This window comes from Scleropages formosus, chromosome 1 (assembly GCF_900964775.1).
Source record: "Scleropages formosus chromosome 1, fSclFor1.1, whole genome shotgun sequence".
Taxonomy (NCBI): domain Eukaryota; kingdom Metazoa; phylum Chordata; class Actinopteri; order Osteoglossiformes; family Osteoglossidae; genus Scleropages; species Scleropages formosus.
The window spans coordinates 9,122,875-9,146,077 of NC_041806.1; the positions used below are offsets into that span (position 1 = coordinate 9,122,875).

Below are 23,203 nucleotides of genomic sequence, written 5' to 3' on the forward strand. Positions count from 1 at the left end.
ACTGAAAATATTGCAGGCATAAATGGACAAGGCCCTTACGGACCTTTTGTTACCCTGATACTGAAGTAATAGTAAATCACAAAATTCTAGTGACAGCTGGAAGAAAAAATATCAAAACAGATCAAAACGTGCAAAAGTACGTTAAGTATTTCATGTCACTTATATATATATATATATATATATATATATATATATATATATATATATTTTTACCTCATCTGTCTCTTAAAATGTTTTCCAGTCATCAACATTTTCTCCCATGCAAACAAATCTGACACATGTATTATTTTTGTACAATTTTATTATTTTTTACATAAATGTTTGACATAAAAAAAATGTATGACTTAAGTAAACAAGATTTTCTATGGTTGTGTGATCAGAAAAGGGAATCACGGGTCATGGAAAAAGGGGCCCGACGCGACGTAAAACAGCACAGCGGAAGGGAAGAATAATATAAAAACTGCATCAGAAATCCCTTTAATCCAAGACTGGTGACTGGACTTTTTACAGTACAGATTTCAATTGCAAAATTCGGCACCGGAAATCATTATTACCCGTTGCCTTTCTATTCCCTCGCGTATACATGGACTGCATCGGATGTGTATTTCATCGACGGAAATAGGCTTCTTGCACAATCCGTGAGCAAGTCTGCCACACCGGATTATGCAGAAAAAAAATGACATAATCGGAGAACGTTACATCGGACACGAAACAGAAATAAGGCTCAATGATTGCTGCATCTTACAAGACGTGCTGCGGATTAAAAGCACTCATTTGTCAAAGCTTGTGCCTAAACACAAATGTTATACAGAACACACACACACACACACACACACACACACACGCACATCGCCTTTTCCGCGTTGTTGCTGGACAAAAATAAGATGGAAGAAGCTGCCACTCAGATGGCGAAAGATGCCCGAACCAGTACCGCGGTACAGATATTTGGCCCACTCTCGAGGGAACGGGACGGGACAGGGCGACGCGGTCACGACCCGACTTACGCCACACGGCACCGGGGAGCTCGCCGCCGCGCACGGTCGCTAACGTCTGGCCAGGGAACCGCTTCCGGCGCGAGAAAGCTTCGAGGAACACGATTTCAGGGAAACGGTCACGCTGCACGACACCATCTCTTTACGTGCAGTGGCTTAATTGAGGGAAGGGGCGTAGGGCGAGCACGCCCGTTAGTCGCACATTGGCTGTCCAGGCACGGTTCCGTTTACCGCGTTGTCTCTACGCTCAAAAGTGGAAAAAGGGAACATCATCTGCTCTAGATGTCAGATGTTAGATGTCAAAGAACTTCTTTGAATAAACCGACAGCCGTGACCATTTTCCGAATCCCTAGTTCACGAAGCGTACGAAACACGTGGTCCCCGTGACAATCTTTCACACAACAGGCAATGACATCGCAGTGGCAGTTGACTACTGACGGCACGTCGACTAGGAGCGCGCACGCACACACACACACGCACAGAGAGAGTCAAGGCGCTCTTCCCTGATCAGTACACACACTTCCCACTTGCTAGGAGTTCCCTCACAGGGGCTGTCAACATACGCTGCACCTGACCGACAGTCAAATATACAACAAGTCAGAAGAACTAAGACAATCGTAAAAAAAGTTATACAAGAACAGCAAATATCTCATTTCAGAAGCATTACAAGAAAATCTATTATGTATTTTACTATTACATACTAGACAAGTATACATACTCTCTTTAAAATATACCACGTGTAGGAATATTTCTTTCCGAACGCCATACATACAGGTGTGTGCGGATGTATATATTACATACATATATACATACACACAGATGCAAATGCATTGCATATGGATAAATCACTTTGTATATTTTTATAAAACATCTTTTTACATAGTATTTTACCTTTGTGCCCTAGCAGTACGGTTGAAGATGGCTTCATGCGTAAGTGTCAAAATATATGAACCGGTTAAGACTTATAAGCTGTAACACAGAAATGCAAGAAACCTGTATAACTCTTTGAAAATGTCAAATGCAGAAGTGACGAGAAGTGAAATAAAAGAAAAACCACAGTGTGTAAAAACCGGGACACGTCCCTCTTTCTTAGTTCTGCTACATGAGACGGGATGGCACTGAATTCGGAGAGAAGCGTAATAATTTTCCCTGCAGTAAGAGCTCGGATGCTGGAGTTGTGATGCGAGCAAGAGCAACTACGCTTCGCGTCCACGTACAACACCCACTGCGGGATGTTTACTGGATGGAAGAACTTACAAAGAGTGACACCAGCCACCAGGAGGTGTGCGCACGTAAATATTTTACACATAACACGTTATAATGGAACAGAAGTTGACGAGCAACTAGCGCCGGAACAGTTTCCGCTGCGGAGACGGGTATATCCGCCGAAGAAGCGAGGTCCACGGAACGAAGTAACGTTTGGACCGTAAGAACAAGGGTGGTCAGTTGTTCTGAAGGAGACGGATCCATCTATTCCATTCTTTTCTGGGGTGCAATTGTACGTTGCTGCTCTCCTGCCGCTCGCTTTAAACGAGACGCGGCTACGGCTCCCGCGTGACCGGGGGAACCGGAACGGACAGAAACGCCAGGCGTGCAGACAAGGTGTGAATGCCTCCACATCTGCAAATCCAGTCAAAGACAGGCGGAAACCCCAAAGTCAATTCGGAGGGGTTGTCCTCCGAAGCAGCACGAGGGGAAGACCGTCCTTTGCACCGCAGGCAGAAGGGACGGAGCTAGACGGTCGTGTCCATCGTCAACGGGTGTTTGCACACATGCACACAGAGCAGATATTCCACAGTGAGCCCAATTACTACTGTCTTTTTATGCTGTAAACATGTACAATGATAATTAACATGATCTGCAAAAAGAAAAAAAAAGTCAGTTTTGTATAGGTTTCAGGTCTGCATATTGTGAAGGGTAACCCTTCACAAATCACACCATCATGAACAAGTTCTTTACACCCTTGCAGTTTGGGTGCAGGGGAGAGGGGAAAGAAAAAGGGGAAGAAAAAAAAAAAAAAAAAAAAAAATCACTGCTCTCTCACAGTGAGTGGACATTTTGCTTATTGCTTATGGTCTTGCACAATTAAATGCATATTTTGTTTTGGGGAAAAATGAACACAGTGAAGATGACGAGCGATTTATTACTAAATCAAGTAATTCCTTGGAGACGTTTTACTCGCGTATTTCTTGGGTATCATAAAAAGGGACCCGATAGTTAAGCGGGTGCGTTTCCGGTGGGTTCTGCGAACCGTCAGTTTGATGTCGGCGTGCGGGTGAGCAGCAGCGCTAACCATTACTATCTCCCTGGAGTGAAGCAGTTACTGGGAGTCAAGACATTAGTTTGCCTGGAACTCAGCAGCTAGAGGTAAGCGGCAGGTACGACAGTCGAAAGAGCCCAAGGGGTCTGGTTGGCAGCATGTCTGATCTCAACTCCCTCCACCCCCATCGCGTTTTCCTCAAACTGTCAGTCACTGTCAGTTTAGCACAAACGTGTCTGTCATGTCGCTGTCATAGGAGCGCTCATGCCTGTACATTACATCTGTACATTCACTAGACACACAAGTCAGTCTCAACATATCCGTCACAGAGGACAGCAGACTGCGACAGGACAATTTTGTTAAAAGGTCAGCGCTACATATTGACCGCAGGCAGCTGGTCTTCCCTAAAACCCAATAATGAACAGAACTGTTTAGTCCATATCTTGCGTGTATTTTTTTTTGTCCCAAGGACATCAGAGCAGGATGGCAACTGCTTTCCGAGGCCATACAGTGCTAGGCTGAAAACCCTACTGTTAAAAACCCGGTATCCCTTTTGCAAGTCAACAAGCTATAATCCTGTAGATGAGATTTGACATTAACGCACAAATATACTTCCATGAAAAATCTAAAGTCGGTAATAAAAAAAAAAAAAAAAAAAAAAACACTAAAGTTTCTGGCAACTGAATCACATACCTTCTTTCGTATGTCTTTGTTTCACTGAAACAAAGGGAAAACACGAATACTTGAAAAGTTCTCTTCCCCCAGAGTTACAGTGCTTTTCACTATATCCCAACAGGAAACACTTTCTAAAGTACAAACCAAGAAACAAACATGAAGTGTAGATACGCATCTAAAACACACATCTGCTCGTGTATAATACAGCTGGATATTTCTTGTTGCTCCTGGTAGCTAAAATATTGGTAGAAGTCCACAGGAGCCACAACAATTTCTGCATTTCACACCAGGTTCAGCTCTCATTTTTATTGCTGCAACTTTTTCCACGATAAAAGCCTTTGGTTGAGGTTAGCTGCCTTCACAGCCAATTCTTTTCTGCTGGACTTGGGAGACTGACATCTCCTTCAATACAGAGCAGGGAAGCTGGCCACCGGGCACGACCCTGATGAGGGGTGGTGAGGGATGGTGCAAGGGGGCGTTCCTCGCTCTCCGGGATTTGAGCTAACCCTATTCACAGAGCTGGAAAGCAGAAGGCTTGTTGTGGCTCCTTGCTGGAGTCTGTCCTGTCAGTCTAGAACCTGGAGGCCATACCCTTGTCACAAATCCTCTTCCATGCTGACGCTGCTCCGGCGGCTGCTGGCCTTGGAGGCACCAGGGGACACGGAGGACAGAAGGGGGTCAGCGCCCCCTACGGGGGAAAGGGCACACCCGTCATCCATTAGGATATCCCCCAGACCCATGTCTGACATCAAGGAGGGGTCAAAAGTATTAGAGGTGGGGTTGTCCAGCTCAGCAAAGGTCAAAGAACCCAGGTCAAGAGGGCTGCTTATGGGCACACCCACTGGGGAAGCGGAAGTGGCCAGAGACAGGAACGAAGGGGAGGTGGCGTGAACAGAAACCGGGCCTCCTCCTATCCCTGGCCCAGCCATGTTGAGCAGGCTGTGGGCGAGGACATCAGAAGAACCTGACCCGAGGGACTGGCCAGCCAACTGATGCTGCTGCTGCTGCTGCTGCTGCTGCTGCTGCTGCTGCTGCTGCGAGAGGCGATCTGACTCAGGGGCTGACGTGGTGGAGGCAGCGGTGCAGAGGCCATGGAGCCGAGCCTGCGTCTCCAGTTCCTGCAGGTATACCCCGGGAGATTCTCAGCAGACAAGTCAAATATTTGGCATACACACTGTATACTTTACACACTGCTGACAGAAATCACAAGTATCGTCGTCGTTTTGACTGCCAATATAGCTTATTTATGTAACGGACAAACACCTTCAATCCAACACTGCATTTTCAATTCTGAAATCCTGTGAAATGATCAAACAAGTAAATGACTGTATATGGTGCTGGTTTCTTTTCTGGGAGGCATGTCTGATAGCAAGTCACACCGCTCAGGGACAAATTTAAGAGTGGTATGAGTGAAGACGGCACAGGGGCCTCTACTAAGAAGCAGAAGAAAGACAAAATGCTCCATGGGAGATTAACCCAAATGTGCAGGCAGTGGGAAACGGTCAAGGAAACCCGGGAAGACAATGCGCTCTGGAGTCCGTTTGTCTGACCTGGACACGGAGCAGCAGACTGCGATTGGCATGTTCCAGCTTCTTCTGGCGCATCTCCATCTCCTTGGCCTTCTGCTGCTCCTTCTGCAACTTGCGAATGTAGTCCACCGATGCCTTCAGGATGGTGCCCTTGTTCCAACGCATCTCCCTGTGTTCACAGCACAGACGAATGGAGACTGCAGAGTCAAGCGGGAGGCCTTTTGGCAGCAAGACACAGTGCCAGACACACGCAAACACACTTACGGGTCACTGGACTTCGGAATGAGCTCTCCTAGCTCCTTGATGCGGTCATTGATGTTAAACCTCCTCCTCCTCTCGACTGCACGGAAGAAAAATCGGTCAACTGGAGCACGACGCAGGCATTACCCCAGCTCAGAAACTGACGTTCAGACACACACTCATATGTCACCGTGTAACTCACTCAGGTTGTGGTTGTCCTTCTTCTGTCGCTCCTTCATCAGTGCCTTGGCTTCTGACTCTGCAACAGGATCAACACAATGCTATAAAACACAGGTGGAAGAAGCCTTTTATATTTTTGTGATGTCTGTCCCAGATCCAGAACTCTGTATTAAAACATTTTCCATATGCAGCTGAGGTTAGGAAACAGCTGTCATGGAGAGTGAAGGCAAATCTAAATGCAGATGTAGGAGAGACTGACGGTGCAGACAGACTGAACAGAAATGAGGGAAAAGAGTGAAGAAGGCAGAATCCAGGTGAGGAGGCACCCCACGGAGCTGCTCGCACCAGTCAGCTCCTTCTTGACGTTGGTCAGGTCCGCTGGGCAGGAGCTGCTGACGGTGACGGAGGGAGCCGCCATCCCCGTGGTGCTGTACACATCCAGAACGTTACCCGACACCGGCAGCTGGGAAGAACAAGACACAGCCACATCTACTTAACGATGGCCCCGTCGCAGACAAGGACAGGCTTCTCCACGCATGCTGCACGAACGCGGCGGCCGCCCCTCTGCAGTCACAAACTCTTTTCCGCCTACAATCGATAAAGTCAGATCAAATACGAAAAATCTGGACCGAAATTTGAATTTTCTCTCAAACTGCAGGGTTAACTAATCCGACAGGGATTAGTTAAATGTCAGAACAGCGAAGGCATACGCCTGCGTACAGATACCATTGAGGCACCATCAATAAACCAAGGTCTGCACGTCCCTCCGTCAAGAGAAAAAGTCGCGCGAGTCCGGCATGGACGTGTTCTTGCCGACAAAAATCATTCCACTGTTACGGGTCACGTTCATAAACCTTCTTGTGAAACGCCGACCTCTGCCCTAAGACAGCCTACCCACGGAAACAAGTCGGCTCGCTCAACGCGAGTCAAAAATACAGAAGCAGCATCAACATAAAGAAGTGACTGCGTGTCAGCCTCAGAGCAGCAGAACGCCAGCAGCAGCCGCGCCGCGAACGCACAACAGTCCCTTGCAGGAACGCCGATGGCGAGACGCGAGAGAAGACCCGCTCTCAGTCGCTTCACACCACATCCCCCGGCTCCCCGCCGATGTTACAGAGGCCGAGTACAGCGCCGGGGCTGGAAAATCCACCCCGACGGCAGGAAATCCACCGTTTCAATCAAAACGTTCAGAGCCTACGAGACAACGAAATACGCAGCATTTCCTCTAATCTCGTTCCCCTTTCCCCAGCAGTCCCACTGCGCTCCGCTTTACTCCGCATTTGTAGCACATGTTCCACTCTTATCACCACATGTCGTGAAGTCCGGACATACAAAGCACACAAAACTTTAATGGAAGACGCTCTTTAAACCAAAGGGAAACGCATTCAAAGGATAATAAACGTACAGTAATATACGATCAGCACTGACACGTCGCCATTATTGCAAAGGTACAAATAAGAATCCTTGAACAGCTGTACAGCTCAGCTCCTCCAACATTTACCTTGACGTTACTTTTTTTCTGTTCATGATCCTGCTGCACAAACAAAATCCTCATCTTTTGCTCAACAGCAGTAAGTTCGCCTTCCTCTTTCTCTTTCACTGGACTGGAGACAGTTGAAAAATGGGGAAATGCCTTGTGAAGACAACCAAAAAAAAAAAAAAAAAAAAAAAAACCCCCCATCCAGTTTGCTATCAGCGTTTCGCATGCGGCGAGGACCCCCTGCGGTCTCTCTCCACCCAAACCCCACAGATCCGGCCAATTTCAGGCACGTGTAACAGCTCGAGCTGGATTTCCACTGCTCAGCTGGACTCGTGTCTGCCCCAGGTCAGAGCGCAGGCTCCGAACACACACCCCATCCACACCCAGAAGTCCCGCTCCTCCCACCCATAGCCCCGCCTTTCCTCCCATTTAGCCGTTTCATACAAAACCACAATTAAGCAACAAGTCTAGCAGGCATTCCTCCAACATGCTTCCCACAACCACCCCGGCAAGAGAGCAACCAGTTATTTGGGTTTGACGGCAATCAAAGATGTATTCTTTCTCATGTGTGAAAGGAGTGAAAATATGCAACAGCTGAATGTTCCTGGACAAATCGGTATCCTGCCAAAAATGTCATCACCAGTAAGCGTACACCTTACAGCAAGTGAAAAAACAGCTCACAACCACACTACAGCAGATATTTTCATAAAAGTTCACCAATTTCCAGAAAAATTCGCTCTTAGTTTGGATGACAACTCATGGCACAACCTGACGCTGAAGAGGGGCAGATATTTTGGTAAAAATATGGGACAGTAAACGACATTTAAAGCGCAAAAAAGGGAAACAACTGAAATCTGAAAATCTCTATACAACGAGCTAAAAGTACAGCATATATTTCAGAAATTCAAGTGCAGCTGAATTAGGAAGCACATCTATCATAGACTGGGGAAGATTCAGGTAAACTTGGTGCAACCACATATGAACGCTCTCATGTTACATACCGTGCTGGGCTGTAGGCCCGAGTCAATAAAAGTCATGATGTCATCATTGAAACTTGATTCCATGCTGATGATATCATCAATGACATCAATCTGTAAGGTTGGAAAAAAGATGATCACAATCGGACAAAGAAACAAAGGCGGCCTTCCGTATTTCGGTTGAGGGTAGCTGAAAAGACAATGTTGCAGAAGAGTAGTACTATAGGGCTAATATTTATACACAATCCATTAATACCGATGGTAACACAGACAGACAAGCAGCTCAGTAAACACAACCTGCTATATCCACCCTAACAAGCAGAAACTACAAGATGGTCTCAGGCAACTCATCTCAGCAATTTTCTACAAAAGAAGTGGCTTTTGCTGCTGCTGCTGCAGACACTAAGTGCAATATTATTATGTTCAGCTTCAAGGCTTTCTATCCGACCCTTGATCATCTAAGCAATGATTTCATTTGCCGTATGTACAGTTAATACACTTAAGACTAACCTCCATGAAGCGATCACCATGAGCTTTGTTGGCCGCTGGATTATTCGGTTATGGCGTACAAAGAAGAACTTTTGGGGGGTCCTTCTTACCAACCCAGGGCCTGTTAGCTCCTCAACGCGGTGAAGCAGGGAAGTGCTTCTAGTGTAACGTAATAGTATGTGTCGATTTTGTTATTTCCTATTTATTCTTTTCGTAGGTATAACGGAGCATCTTGTCGATAAATGTCATGTCATCATAAGATGCTGTGTGAGTTTTTTTGCACAAATTAACAACATACCTATCCTATCTTACTCTAATTTGATTATGGACACCCAAACGAAACACTGAGGCATCTTGTTAAGCCTTTATTTACATTCATTTATAGTGTAGTGCTATCAGCCCACACACCTTATTCACCAAGGTAACTTTACACTGCTAGATACACTACTTACAATGGGTCACTCATCCATACATCAGTGGAACACACTCTCTCTGTCGCTCACACACTATGGGTGAACCTGACCAGCATGTCTTTGGACTGTGGGAGGAAACCAGAGCACCCGGAGGAAACCCACACAGACATGGGGAGAACATGGAAACTCCACACAGACCGAGTGGGGATCGAACGCACGTCCTCTCGCACCACCCAGGCGCCGTAAGACGGCAGCGCTACTCGCTATGCCATAGTTTTTACCAGTTTTGGCTTGTGTATGAACTACGGGTGGTGGTGTCCTTATCCTGCTGGTGTGGAATCTGGTAGCACAAACTGGCACCAAAGCTCAGACTGACAGTGACAGATAAGAACCGTCTCCACAGCGAGCCCCGATAAGGAACCAGTAAACCCAGGTCTGACGAGCCTTCCATACTGAATATTTATCATCTTTCAACTGAAATAATGTTATGTGATGTGATCACTCAACGCTTGTATATTTTGCTTTTAAATACTTACGGTTGATCCGGAGACTTTTCAACCTAGATACGAGTCGTGTGCAAACTATCAAGAAAAACTTGATCGCTAGTGACTCGGAACACATTCGTGCACAGTAGACAGCTTATTTGTACCCATTCTAGATGGCACATTTGTAACACCACCTTATACGCTATAACTAGGTATTTGTTTGTCTGCGGTAAAGTTACACATCTCTAGTCGTTCGGGATATTTCAAAGCATGTTTGTAAGTAGGAGCGTGGCCGTGAAGCGCAACGTAGCTTCACTGCGAAATGCACGCAATGAGAAGCACCGCAGGTTACGTACTTCCTCTTTGTTGGAGCCCAGGTTGAGCAGAGCCATGGGGCTGCTGGGGGTGCTGCCGGCCGCAGGAGCCAGTTCTGGGGCTGATGCAGACTGCGGCGAAGGGGTGACCCCGAGCGTCTGATTGGCCACCTTTGTCCCGTGGGTCGTAGAGAGGTACTGCTTCACCTGTTGCCTTTGCGCCTGCTGGATGTGGTACTTCGTGGGATTCTCGAGATGGCTCTGCACCTACAGGACAACAGAACGACAGAGAAGTATATCTACTGCTGCTAAATGGGTTTAAGAGTGGCAGCGTTCAACGCTTCCCACAACCGTTGGAGAAGGGATACTTAAATGCAGAAATGGCTTACAAAAACAGTGGCAAACATACAAAGGGTTTTATTGAACAGGACAAAACTGGAGAGCAGACAAAGCCTGTGTGACATCCTTACCCTTAGCACCTCCACCGGCACCTGCGCTGCAGCTGGACGGACAGCGGAAGGAGGTACGGACACGGAGATGGCAGGAGAGGAGTCAGTTGGCCGCAGCTGAGCCGTAGAAGCCTGCTGCTGAGCCTCACGCCTCTCCTGGTCCCGGGCCTGCTCCCGCATCAGCTGCTGCCGCAGCAGCACACGTGACGTCATGGCTGGGGCAGACAGGGCGAACGGGGTGGCAGGGGTCACGGAAGGGCTGCGGGAGAGAGGAACCAGCACTCAGATGGGGCCAATATTACGTGCCTGATAACTTTAATAATATTTATTTAGCAAAACAAAGACAAATGCTTGCTATCCAAAGAGGTACTGAAATCACTGACATTTGTATACTTTATGTATATTTGCTTTTTCTAGAAAGAAATGCTGTTTAAGGCTCATAAAACCAAGCCATGCTGTACCCAGTGTATGATATTTAAAAAAAAAAAAAAAAAAAAAAAAAAAAAAAAAAAAAAATCACACAACCAAAAGGTACGTTCCCATCAGTGTCCAATGCAGTGTTTACTGCTTTCTCTGTGGTACCGCGCAGGATTCCTCCACTCATCACGACTCACACACATTTCAAATGTCTGACATGGCTGGGGCAAAAGGGATCACTTCTAATAATGAGCTACACTTTGAACCCACGCTGAACTCCTTTCAACGACGTTCACTTTCGAAACAAGCAGAACTGGCACTTTTCCTACGGTAGACCATTCCTCGGTCCTGGGAAGAAAGCAAACTTCAAAACAGTTCACATAAACGTTATCCTTTTTTTCATTTCAGAAAAGACACATTCATTACTGTAAATCATCGCAGTCCACTGTAACTAAAACATCACTGAAATCACTGCTCTCAGCCAAAAGGATATCGTAATCCTGCTGTTAATTACATAATTTCCAGAAAATATGTGCAATCCACTGTACGACTAGGCTGGCTGCTTCTCTCTCGAAAGGTTTCATTATTATACAAACACCATTTGTGAAACCACTCCCTTCTCTTTACTCTCTCTTTTTTGCGCACGCTCGCCACATCTCTGCTTTTCTTCCCTTGGAAGACGGAGCGACTGCCTCAACCGGAGCCTGTCAAACACACCCACTATGACGTCCCCTTTGCGGATGGACAAGACCCCCGGTACCGTCGGCTCCCTGCGGGAGGCCCAGAGCAGCACTGTGGGTCTGCAGTGCAATTCAAGCGGCTGCAGGGCACTATGGCCACGCAGCTCATTCCCTCCTTCCCAGCGGCCCACGTCTCATTCAAATCTCCAGCACAGCTCTCAATAAGTCCTGGAGAATCCAACTGACCACCCTCAACCCGGTCGGCCCCTCCTCGCCTTTGATTTTCACCTCCCACCAAAATCCGTGGAGACGGCCCCAGATTTGCTTTACGTTTACACTTTTTTTTACTTAGATGCTTTTCTTCAAAGCGACTTCCAATGGATACTATGTAGTGTTATGAGCCCACACACCTTATTCACCAAGGTGACTTACACTGCTAGATACACTACTCACAATGGGTCACTCATTCATAGATGCTTTAAAAAGTCAAAGTCAACTTTACTGTCATTCTTCCCGTATGCGAGTTACGCATACGGGAGAACGAAATTCCGTTTCTCTTTGGAACTCCGTGGAACATACCATGCATTTGGGGGGCATAAATACAGACAGACAGACACAGGGGACTAGACTAGAGACACTAGCTACACTAGCCACAGAAGCAGTAATAAATTAATCGTTTTCAGTGTATTGTTACTTGCTTAGTTCGAGTAACTAGCGCAGATTTTCTTTTATATGTGCGGGAAATCAACTATTTCAGGTGATGGGTGTGCAGGTGGTCTGGGGGAGTGGGGGTTGTGCTGTCGAGGATCTCGCAGCCGGAGGGAAAAGCGCCCGAAGATCAGTCTCCCGGGGCAAAATGACGGAAACGTCCGAGCAGGGGACCATCACGCGCCCAGGTAAAACCAACTGCCCCAAAAACCATAATATTAATTACTTCCACATCGTACTGCATTAATTACACCGGCAAGGCAAGCTGGCATAATTGTGGAACTCATTCCTTTGAGATCAAATGTATTTTGCTGGTTGAGTTACAACAATTAGGGGTAACCTTTCGATAATGGCACTTATTGTTACAACTGAGCCGACGGCTTAACTTGTTTCAACAGCCATCGCCTCACAGTCTCATTATATCCATTTTCCCTCGCAGCCGGCATTATTAAATTAAACTCTACTTGAAACCTACTTAATCTACTTAACAAAAGTGAACGGGAAACAAAATGTCCACTGTTGCAGCGGCGCGTGCATGCGACGTGTTGCCGCGAAGGGGCAGGGAGGGCGTCGGTGTAACGCCGATGAGTTGCGTGATGGGAGCCAGCGAGACGTGGGAGTGTGCTGAGTCACGGCGGGGAGGGCCCTGCGCCGCAGAGCCGCGTTCCATCCGCCGGCAGCGCTCGGCACAGAAACACGCAGCGCAGCCCGCCGCAGAACTGACAGAGCACCGGAGCTCTCCACACGCATTCAAGAAATGTGGAAATTTACCATGTGATGGATGTGCAGCAGAGCCGGCGGTGCGACCATCTATGGTCAGCAGTGCATGTTGGGGTAATAAATGAATCACACTTCTTTTTTTACTGAACATGTGGTTGGTAAGCAATGACCCCAAAAAAAAAACAACAAAAAATATCTGCAAAAATGTGAGAGGTTCTGCTTTTTCCGGCTGAAAAACTCCCCGGTTCACAGGTACGTTTCGCGTGAAAGCCGCGTTCGCGACGTACAGGAGACGCACGACAAACAGAAGACGGGAACCTAGCAGTCTGCGTAACAGGGAAATGTCACAGTCCTTCCTCTTCCCCTAACGTGTCCTATTTTGTCGCGGCGTCCGAATCCATCGGGGTCAACACGACTACACCGACACTTATCCGCTTAGGAGATGCTTTTCTCCGAAGCGACGTACATTACGTGATGCACGTTATTTTTACTGAGAAAAACGCTACGAGCGCATTGCGTACTTGACCAACTATAACAGTGTGATGCCAAATCATGGAGCCTTTAGCCAGTAAGACCCACAGACCTGAACAGCACTGTATTTAAACACATGCATGATGTCCTTTACAATAAAACTTGTGTATAAATGTAGCGTACCAGTCGTAAGCCTGAGTAGACCTGGACAACCTGGGCTACATTCTGGCTTTTTGCATGACAAAAGAAAGCCATCTGAAAGATACAAATATTTCCCAACTGGTTTATTTTTCGTTCCATTTTCTTTTCCATTTTATCCTCTGAAAATGCTTTGTGCTGCAGAGCAAAAGCATCCTGTGTGTCTGCACTCAGCTCTTAAGAGTAAAACACTCACAATCAGCAGGACTGGACTGGCATTCCATCTAAAGTGTACCTCGACACACTGCCTACACCTCCAGGATAGACGCTGGACCACTGCAACCCGGCACTGGAGGAGCAGCTACTTTTGATGGAGGAACGGACAGAACCGTCACAGTATTTTTAACCATTTATTATAGCTTTATCGTCAGCTTTTACACGAGAGACCCAGGAATGAATGGAGAGACATCTGTATTATGAGGCTTTTGTTGATTGTAACTAAATTTGTTTCTTTGCAATTACAAAATCGAGCTATGAACGCATTTCCGGTCCCATCGAGGAGTCAGCGCACCTGCATGAGACAAAGTGAAGAGAAAAGTGAAATCAAAACAACCCGAGTGCCCTACATCTGTGAGAACAGAAGAGTGGGGGAGACGGCTCATTTCCTGCTCTAACTAGTTAACTCGGAGCTTCGGACTGGTGCGGTACGTTACTTCAACGAGCAGATTAATTTCACGCAGCAACTGAGCTGAAAGAGGGTACACCTGCAACCAAGGCTCAGCTGCAGGACACAACATACAGTACTAGAAATGAAGCACAACAAACATGTAGAGATGCAGGTGCGTACCTTCCAAAATGTGGATGTGTGCGATTGGACCCGGGCTCACCTGAGGGTGATGGGCTGGCTCTTGAGTTGGTAGAACGTGTCCGTGTCAGAGAGGATGTTCTCCACGTCAATATCGGCAACTATACCCGACTCGGGCAGAACAGGCTCCACGCTGGTGAGAGATGGAGAACGCAATAGAATGAGAGATCCGAAGAGGAGCAAATCACTGCATTTCATTCAGCGCAGAGCAATAAAATGAACTGTGGGCATCACATGGCTGCCTTCTCACAGCACGGATGAGTGACCTATACAAGCCGTATCGCTAGCTGGTAGCGTAGTGGTTAGAGCTGCTGCTTTTGAAACCAAAGGTCGCAGGTTCGAATACCACCTCTAGCTGTAGTACCCTTGAGCAAGGTACTTACTCTGAATTGCACCAGTAAAAAAAAATAAAAAAAAATAAAAAATCTTCACCTGGTTGTATAAATGGGTAAATAACTGTTTAACACTAAGTCACTTCAGAGAAAAGCATAAGCTAAATTAATAAATGTAAACGACAGCTGTATCGTGTTTTCTTCAACAACAATTGACTTCTTACCCTTACTTTAAAAATAAAGGGGCAAAGACCAGAAACTGCTCAGTCAGTCTGACAGCGTCACTAGAAATTTTCTGTTAATCTCACACTACTTGATTCATTCAAAGTTCTCAGGCCATCGCTTCTTCCCCACAGTCGCTGCAGGAAAGTACAGCTTGATCCCAGCTGTGGAAAAACACACTCACGCTAGCAAAACAGAACAAAAACAAGAATGGGAGTAGCTGCCGAACGTGTCCTGACAACAGAGCGCCTGACTTGCAGGCTTTCAACACGACAGGCGTGTCAGTGCTTGCGTGCGCACGTTGGACGGTTACTGCTGAAACAGCATCGTGCGGCCTCGTCTCGTCGCCGTCTCCAAGCGCACACGAAAGCGGCCGAGGGAAAGCGAGCACAGCGCGCTTGCTTCCCCTTTTACCATCAAAACCACCTCCAATAACAGACATTACAATGTACTTTTTTATCCTGCTTAATCAACCACGCTTCGGACATTCAACTCACACCTAGTAAAATTATCAATTAATTAAATTGTTGCTCAGTAATAATAAACATATAACAATAATAGTGCCTTTAAAGGGGCCTATGAACGCGCATTACGGTAAAAAGTACTGTAAGTTACAATAATCAAAAACAAGCATTACAATAAGATGCATTGATGCAGTAAACAGCACTGCTGCCTCATAGCAACTGGGTGGTGTGAAAGGACCTGGGATTGATCCCCACTCTGTCTGTGGGGATTTCCTCTGGGTGCTCTGGTTTCCACCCACAGTCCAAACACATGAAGTTTGGGTGAACTGGTGCCTCTAAACTGCCTGTAGCGAGCGAGCGTGTCTGTGTGTGTGTGGCCACCCTGCGATGAACAGGTGTCGCATCCAGGGTGTACCCCCCTCAGCTTTGCTCGCAATGTTTCCGAGATAGGCTCCAGATCACCACGACCCTGATCAGGACACAGCAGTTATTGAAATTGGATGGATGAATTACAACAACAGTCAACATTAAAAATTAGAAAAAGAATAGAACTTGGTAAGGAGGTTAAGTCGCACTGCAGTTTGGCTTCCCCGCAGGGACGACATTCACCGCTCAACACACCACGAACGAAAATGTGACCTGAAGGCTTGTTACACTGATGTGCGAAGCACCGTCCCCTTGACTTCGGTGTAACGGCTTTAAAAAGGTAATAACCGTGTGTAAAACTGTAAACAATGCTGCTCACCCACAGAATCTAGTCCGCCTGAGCAAATATTTAATATACAGGAAGTGGCTGGATTTGAAATGTTACAAATTGTCACCGAACATTTGAGCACTTAATCCCCCGTGAATAAACGATGTGTGTATACGAAACCATGAGGAGGAAAGGAAGCTAGTTTAAAAAAACAGAGATTTTTGTTCCCATTAAGTTATCTTTCTGGGGTACTTTACATCGACCACTATGAAAACCAAACCAAAACATACACACACACACACACACACACACACACACACACACACACACACATAGACGGAAGGATAAAACCTGCCTGTTCATTTCTAAAATTACAAGACAAAGTAAATATACACACACACACACACACACACACACACCATCTGAACCGCTTGTCCCATAAGGGGTTGCAAGGAGCTGGAGCCTACCCCAGCAACACAGGGCGTAAGGCTGGAGGGAGAGGGGACACACCCAGGACGGGACACCAGTCCGTCACAAAGCACCCCAAGCGGGACTCGAACCCTAGAACTACCGGAGAGCAGGACGAGGTCCAACCCACTGTGCCAGCGTGCCCCCACAAAGTAAATATAGCGTCTGCTAAATGAATAAATGTAAATACAGTACATGCTTTGTCTTCATAGTGAATAGTGAGCAGGTACACACAACATGACACCCAACCACACAAAACACCTGCAAATCCAACAGTATCTCTAGTCTAAGAAACTGGAACTAAAGCGTACAGGAAGCTAGTAAAATGCATTAAACTTGTGTTTAAAACTGTATTTTTTTTGTCTTTGGGAGTGTGTGCTTTGAAGTGAACACACACACACACACACACACACACACACACACACACAGTACTACTACAGGGAGCACCCAGTGTTCCACCAGGCTGCACACACTGCAGTTCCACATTCACACGGTCGCACCGTCTCACTGGCGGCTTGGCTTTCACACCACGGAGAAGGAAGCCGGGTGCCGATGTAGAACCCGGCCACGATCCCCACTTTGCCGTGTTGAAAGAGGAAGCAAACCGAGTGCAACCGTAATAGCGCACGGGCAGCAGTTGTGCATCCCGTCTCTCGCACGCTCGGCAGATTGTCCTCTGCGCTTCGACTGAAATGCACCTCTCTCAACCTGCAGAGCTTTGCGGAGGAGCCGAGTGTTTTAAAGCGGCAAAGCTTGGAGCCCCAAACACAGTGAGAGTTTGGCTAAAAATAGCGACAAGTAAATTGGGGGCACTGCGTGGTGCCACCAGCTCAGCACACACACAAACACAGAGCAAAAAAAAAAAAACCTCAGAGACGTGGAAACATGGCTCAGCTGCTCGCTGCCGGTTTCTCTTCTGTGGGAAAGTTGGGTTTCATACCGCATGTTTTTGCTTCTAACATTACTAAAAGTAAACACATTTTCTCTGTAGTACCACAAAAGAACTAAGAAACTACAATAAATACATAGTAAGTAAAAGTTATCATACATGACAGGATGACCCCCTTTCTGCACCAAAAAAGCACACATTTTTGTATTATCATCATCATCATCATCATCATTATTATTATAATAACAATAGAATTATTATAGAATGTCAACCCTAACACCTATGGACCACAGAGACACTTGGTAACAGTGGTCACCCACATTACATACTTTACAAAACTAGCAAAGAACATGTACATATACAGTAAACAAAAGCTTTGAAATATTTTTCAGGATTGTATGGATTGCAAAAGGCTTTAAAAACATACGCATAGAACTGTTTCCTACACCGATCCTATAACCCTAAACTCTTACACTAAGACCAACAAAAATCCCATATCCGTACAGTAACAGTGACTATAACATTTACATGTATCTGTTTACCAGGTTCTTTTCTGCAAAGAAAATGATGATTATGTAAAATCTGACACCTTTATTCAGTGACTTTCAGTGCAGATACATTACACTGAACTCCTTACAGTCCTTCGCCCATCTAGAGCTCTTAAACCCTTAAACTAATAATTCAAACTCAAAATAACCCCTAAACACTCAGAGGCAATAACTAAACCCCCAAACCGTAACAGTAACAAAGACTAAACACTGACCCCCCAAATCCAAAATAAAAGATTTCAAAAAATATGGAGTCATTAAATAAACACTGCAAAATAGGAAATCGATTTTTTTTTTGGATTTCTTAGCATCAATGACTTCTTCTTTGAAGACGTCATGTTTACACTGTGACCATGGTAAGTAGATGAACTTTTGTCCATTGGTAGAATGAGCCTTAAAAAAAACTGATCTGTAAACAATTTACTGCACGTTAGACACGGATAAAATTATTAACAGAGAAGACAAAGAAGGGATGACTTATGAACTCAATGAGTTAACAGAATACAGATGAAAATCATAACAGTCTTCAATCTTCTAAAAATAATAATAAAAAAAAAAGGTACATGCATAATCATTAAAATGTGTCATGGATGAAGTGTTTTAATACTTCGAAACCACACTAGGGGCGGAGAAAAGAGATTACAATGTTTGTTTATTCAAGTGAAGGCAAGAAACTCGAATTCAGCAAAACCACAATAATTCCAGCCAAGAATTCCATAGGAAGTCAGAAGAGAGCTGTGGGGCCGTGGGGGTGGATATGCTGAGTCATATCCTCAGAGATTCAAGGTCCAGCGACACAGAGTAAAAACAGACTCGTATACATTTTAATGGAAGAACTAGGGGGGGAAAAAAAACATTACACAACAACCACCAAATGTCTAAACTGCAGATGCAGCCAGATGTTTCGGTGCCCCCCCCCCTTTCCTTTCTACCACCCTCTGTTTAACTCAAAGCCCTACTGTGAACGTTCAAGGTGTTCGCAGTTGGTTACAACCACAGCAATGAGCAGAAATACGTCAAGATCGTTCGCTAACACAAAGATTTTCTAAAACCGTACCGTTACATGCTGCACGACAACAGAATTATTAAATAGCCATCAACTATCACTTATTAAAATAGTGCGTCCATTATTGAAATGCGTGACACTGAAAGAGCACAATGACTGCGAGCGAAGACCACTCAACGGTGCTTGAAGTTCGAAAGTTCTGCGAAGGGCAGGGTTTTGCATGGGAATTTCACAGTTGGGAGGCCTTTTCTTATTTTATCGCTTGAGGCAAAAACGGGTACGGCAGAACCGAGAAGCACTTATCTGATGGCAGAACATCTGCTCTACTTTAATGCTGCATCAAGAGCAGCACGTTCTTACAAACCTTCGAAAGCACGCAGCTCGTTTTGAAGTCCATCCATCTCCGGCATTTAATCCCACCAACACAAACGTCTGGCAATCCGCATGATGGTTTTACCTACTGTGTAATACTGCCCTAGCTCTCCAATATTACTTTGATTTATTCATTTATAAACATTTTCAATTTTCTCAAATGCTATTACTGGCTTAATGGTTTCCAAATGTTGTGAATATACCGGAAACGCACGTTCGAACGACACCACGCTTCACGCTCTCGGTTTGCGCATTATAATTACAACGTGTTGATGAGATTCTCATTTTCAGTGCATCCTTTGTTCTGTGTTTACTCGTCCTTCTTTGTGCCACCTACCGTGAAGGGAAATCCTATTCTCTCGTACAATGGTGATGCAAACAGGCACTTTACCGTAAGAAATTCATCAGAATGCAGGATGAGTCACCCGCTGTCACCCCGAACTTGGCCGTCCACACTAGATGAGTAACTCTTTTAATAGGACTTGGAAATGGAAACAAAAGCGTCTCTGTTTTTAAAGTTCTCACATTGACAGCTCGGTGGGTCAGTAATAAGAAAACACATGCCTGGAGCTCACGGATTCCTTTGTAACGGCATCATAAGTAATTATGTACTGTATTTGTTATAAATAAATGGGACTAAGGGTTCATTAAGAAGTGCGACTGTCCATGTGCTCTACACACTGCTGGGTTTTCGTGACCTGGACTAGTTAGTGAGCCTGACTCGAACACCCTGCTAAAGACCAAAGGAGTTCAGCGTACTACTGCACAGCACTGGTTAACAAAACCAGAATCATGATCTCCAGCTCTGAAACTGAAAGTGCATCTTCAAGCACACTTGGTTTCACCCCAACACAATCAATACTCTTCACATCACGCACTCACTTTCTTAGTTTCTCCCCAGCCGCTCAGGGATGGGAATGGTGGGTTGGATGGATGGATGGATGAATGAATGCGTTACACACAAGTTCTCTCATCACACACCATGAACATCCTTTTATGTCAACATTTTCGTTACATTTGATTTGTCTTTTTTTAAGCACCGGCTTTTCCATCTTTCCAGTAACACATGGGCAAGATCATCATGTAGCCAGTATAATCCTGATCCATCATGCACCGCAGCAAATGCGAGCTGAGACCGGCGGCACAAATTAAAAGACGTGACACGGTGTCACGGAGCAATGAATGCAAACGCTTTGATGTTACAGTTTTATTTCTCGTTAAATCGCGGAACTGTGGCATTGATTAAAATATACCCCGGGGCAATTTTTTTAAAAACGCAAAAACGAAGCAGTCCTTTTTAGATTAGTGCTCCGACCACTTCAGGTCACGCTTCTGAAGTGACAGTCGCAGTTAACTACGCTGTTCGCACATCGCTGTACGCGGCCGCGCGGGAAGGACACGCGGCGGCGGCCCGGGAACGCGCCGCGGCCGGCTCGCGCGCACACACTGACTCCGAGGCGGGAAGTGACCCGGCAAGCGTCCTTAAGACGCCGTTATTAAAATAATAATTTAAAAAAAATAAATAAATAAAAATTTGACGCACACCGGCCGTGCCACCCTGCCACTTGGCGGAGACCAAGTTGGTATAAACTGCCTCAAATCACGCCATGCTGGCTCGTCGCTCCGCTTTAGGCAGCAGCTGAGCTAGCAAACGCCAGACTCGTGTAAACATCATGGGCCAGAGCAGCGGAAGAGAAACACTCCGCGCGAGCTCTTTTTGCACGACTGCGTCACGCGCGGCGCCAGTGCAGTGCGAGGAGGAGACTGGAGAGCAAACACACACCTGAGCAGGTTCACCGCGTCCGCGGTCGAGTCCACGATGACGAACACCGTCTGCGGCTGCTCGCGCGCACCCCGTTGTCCAGGTGACGCCACCTGGTCAGGACGGGGCTCGCGCACGTCTGCTGTCGACGACAGCACTAGTATTCCCTTGTCGTCCTTTTTCTGTGCGGAGGAAACAGCGGACATTTCTGAGACCGTTCGGGGGTAAAGTTTACGGTCTCCTATGTCAGATTATTTCAAAAAGTAAATCTGCCACTTGTTATTCAGTCAAAAGAAATCCTTATAGGTGTCAAAAATGGAGTATCGCGAATACGAGTGCTGGCTTGCTAATAACCTCACTTGTCGCTTTTACGTAGAAATACTGACCTAGTTCATATAAACACTACCAGTCGTGATATGTGCTCGCTTGCTACCAAATAGCGAGTACCACGGCCGAACGTCGTCTGGCTTGCTGGAAGCGACAGCCAATCAGATCGCCTCCTGGCATAGGCTGACGGCCCATGTCACGCTATTTGGAGAAGTAGGGGAAACCCACGGTGACGCAGCCCTTCAAGGACGAATCGGCTGAGGAAAGGACGACAAGAAAGCAGCCCAATGAAGCGAGCGAACGGTCCATGGTGACGTGTTCCTCATCCAATAGAGTCACGGGGCGGGGCGTATATTTGGACAGAGTTCATCTAACGTTACCAAACGTTTCGTCAGATGGGTTACGAAATGTCGCAGCTTTTTCCCGTAATGCGACCATTATTACAAACTTCAATACAAACTACTACTAGATTTCTACTTGTAGCCCTTTCAATGGCAACTCTGCTGAAATATTAACAAAACGAAGAGTACTAATTACGGATGGCCAGGGATTTTCTAGATGACATTTTCTCTACTGAGTCTGTCTGTCAAAACGGCCTAAGCTTTGAGTAACAATGTGTCATATACAGTATTGGGCACAACTATAATAGACTATATTAATCATGTACTCTGAGGCTGTGCCCTAATATTAGGTTTGTCGAACATCGGTGGGGCGTTAACACCTCCTTTATGCCCATGAGGTGAACAGTTCTTTGTACAAGATCTTCCTTGTGTATAAACATCTGGACAGTTATTTATTAAATGAGATGGAAATGGTATGACCGATGTTATGGTATGATCGGAACATGCGTTTTGGGAACACGACCAGTTCTCGCTACTCATGTATTATAACTTGGATCCCTTTGTCTGGAATTCTGGAATGGAACCGCAACAGCAAAGTTTAAATAGTGATATTTAATAACTGACTAGTGCCTAACAGGCCAGAACACCTGGCTGTTGAAACACTTAAATAAGTGTACAGGACTATATTTAAAGATTTTTTTTTTAAAAGAAAATAAAGGTGCTTTAGAAATGAGTCTGAAGTTTACTTTTTAATTGATAAACATTTTCATTGTTTTGCACAGATTTCAGTGGGATATCAACATACAATGGTACCCAGTGGCCTGCCACTAATATAATTAATAGTCATAACAATAATTATAACAATTATAATAACAGTAATACTCAATGTTTACAATTATCCTATACAGTTTCGATTCACGAAGAAAATTGTGCCACATATGATTTAGCAAAACTGAAATACTGTTTTAAAGCTGACAGGACTTAGTATTTCGGCAGTACTCATGCGTAGTATTAGTTTGAAATTCAACCATAGAACATTTTGTAAATCAAAGTAAATCCAAATGAGCATAATTGTGCCAGATTGGAGCTGTGAGAGTACTGAGGTTACCCAGATACTCAGTGACCTGTAAACACAAATGGAACACAAAATGTAAACATCAAAATATGGGTATTCTTGATGCACACAGTTCAATACGCATGGAATGACAATGCATAAATGTAAGGATTCTACATATATAGTTAATAATTCAAATGTTATTTACATGTTTGTTGTTTGTTTCAGCATGATGTCACAAC

General features: G+C 45.6%; 1 protein-coding gene across 1 annotated transcript; it reads right to left on the minus strand.

The window, feature by feature from the left end:
- Positions 1–343: 343 nt before the first annotated feature.
- Positions 344–21,738, minus strand: tfe3a (transcription factor binding to IGHM enhancer 3a). Its single transcript, XM_018752942.2, has 10 exons — positions 21,261–21,738; positions 14,505–14,615; positions 10,505–10,742; positions 10,077–10,301; positions 8,358–8,447; positions 6,222–6,339; positions 5,899–5,955; positions 5,721–5,796; positions 5,478–5,625; positions 344–5,045 (listed from the first exon to the last, which is right to left on the minus strand). Exons 1-10 carry the CDS (start codon positions 21,443–21,445, stop codon positions 4,524–4,526), a joined length of 1,770 nt encoding a protein of 589 aa, XP_018608458.2. The 5' UTR covers positions 21,446–21,738; the 3' UTR covers positions 344–4,523.
- Positions 21,739–23,203: the final 1,465 nt, after the last annotated feature.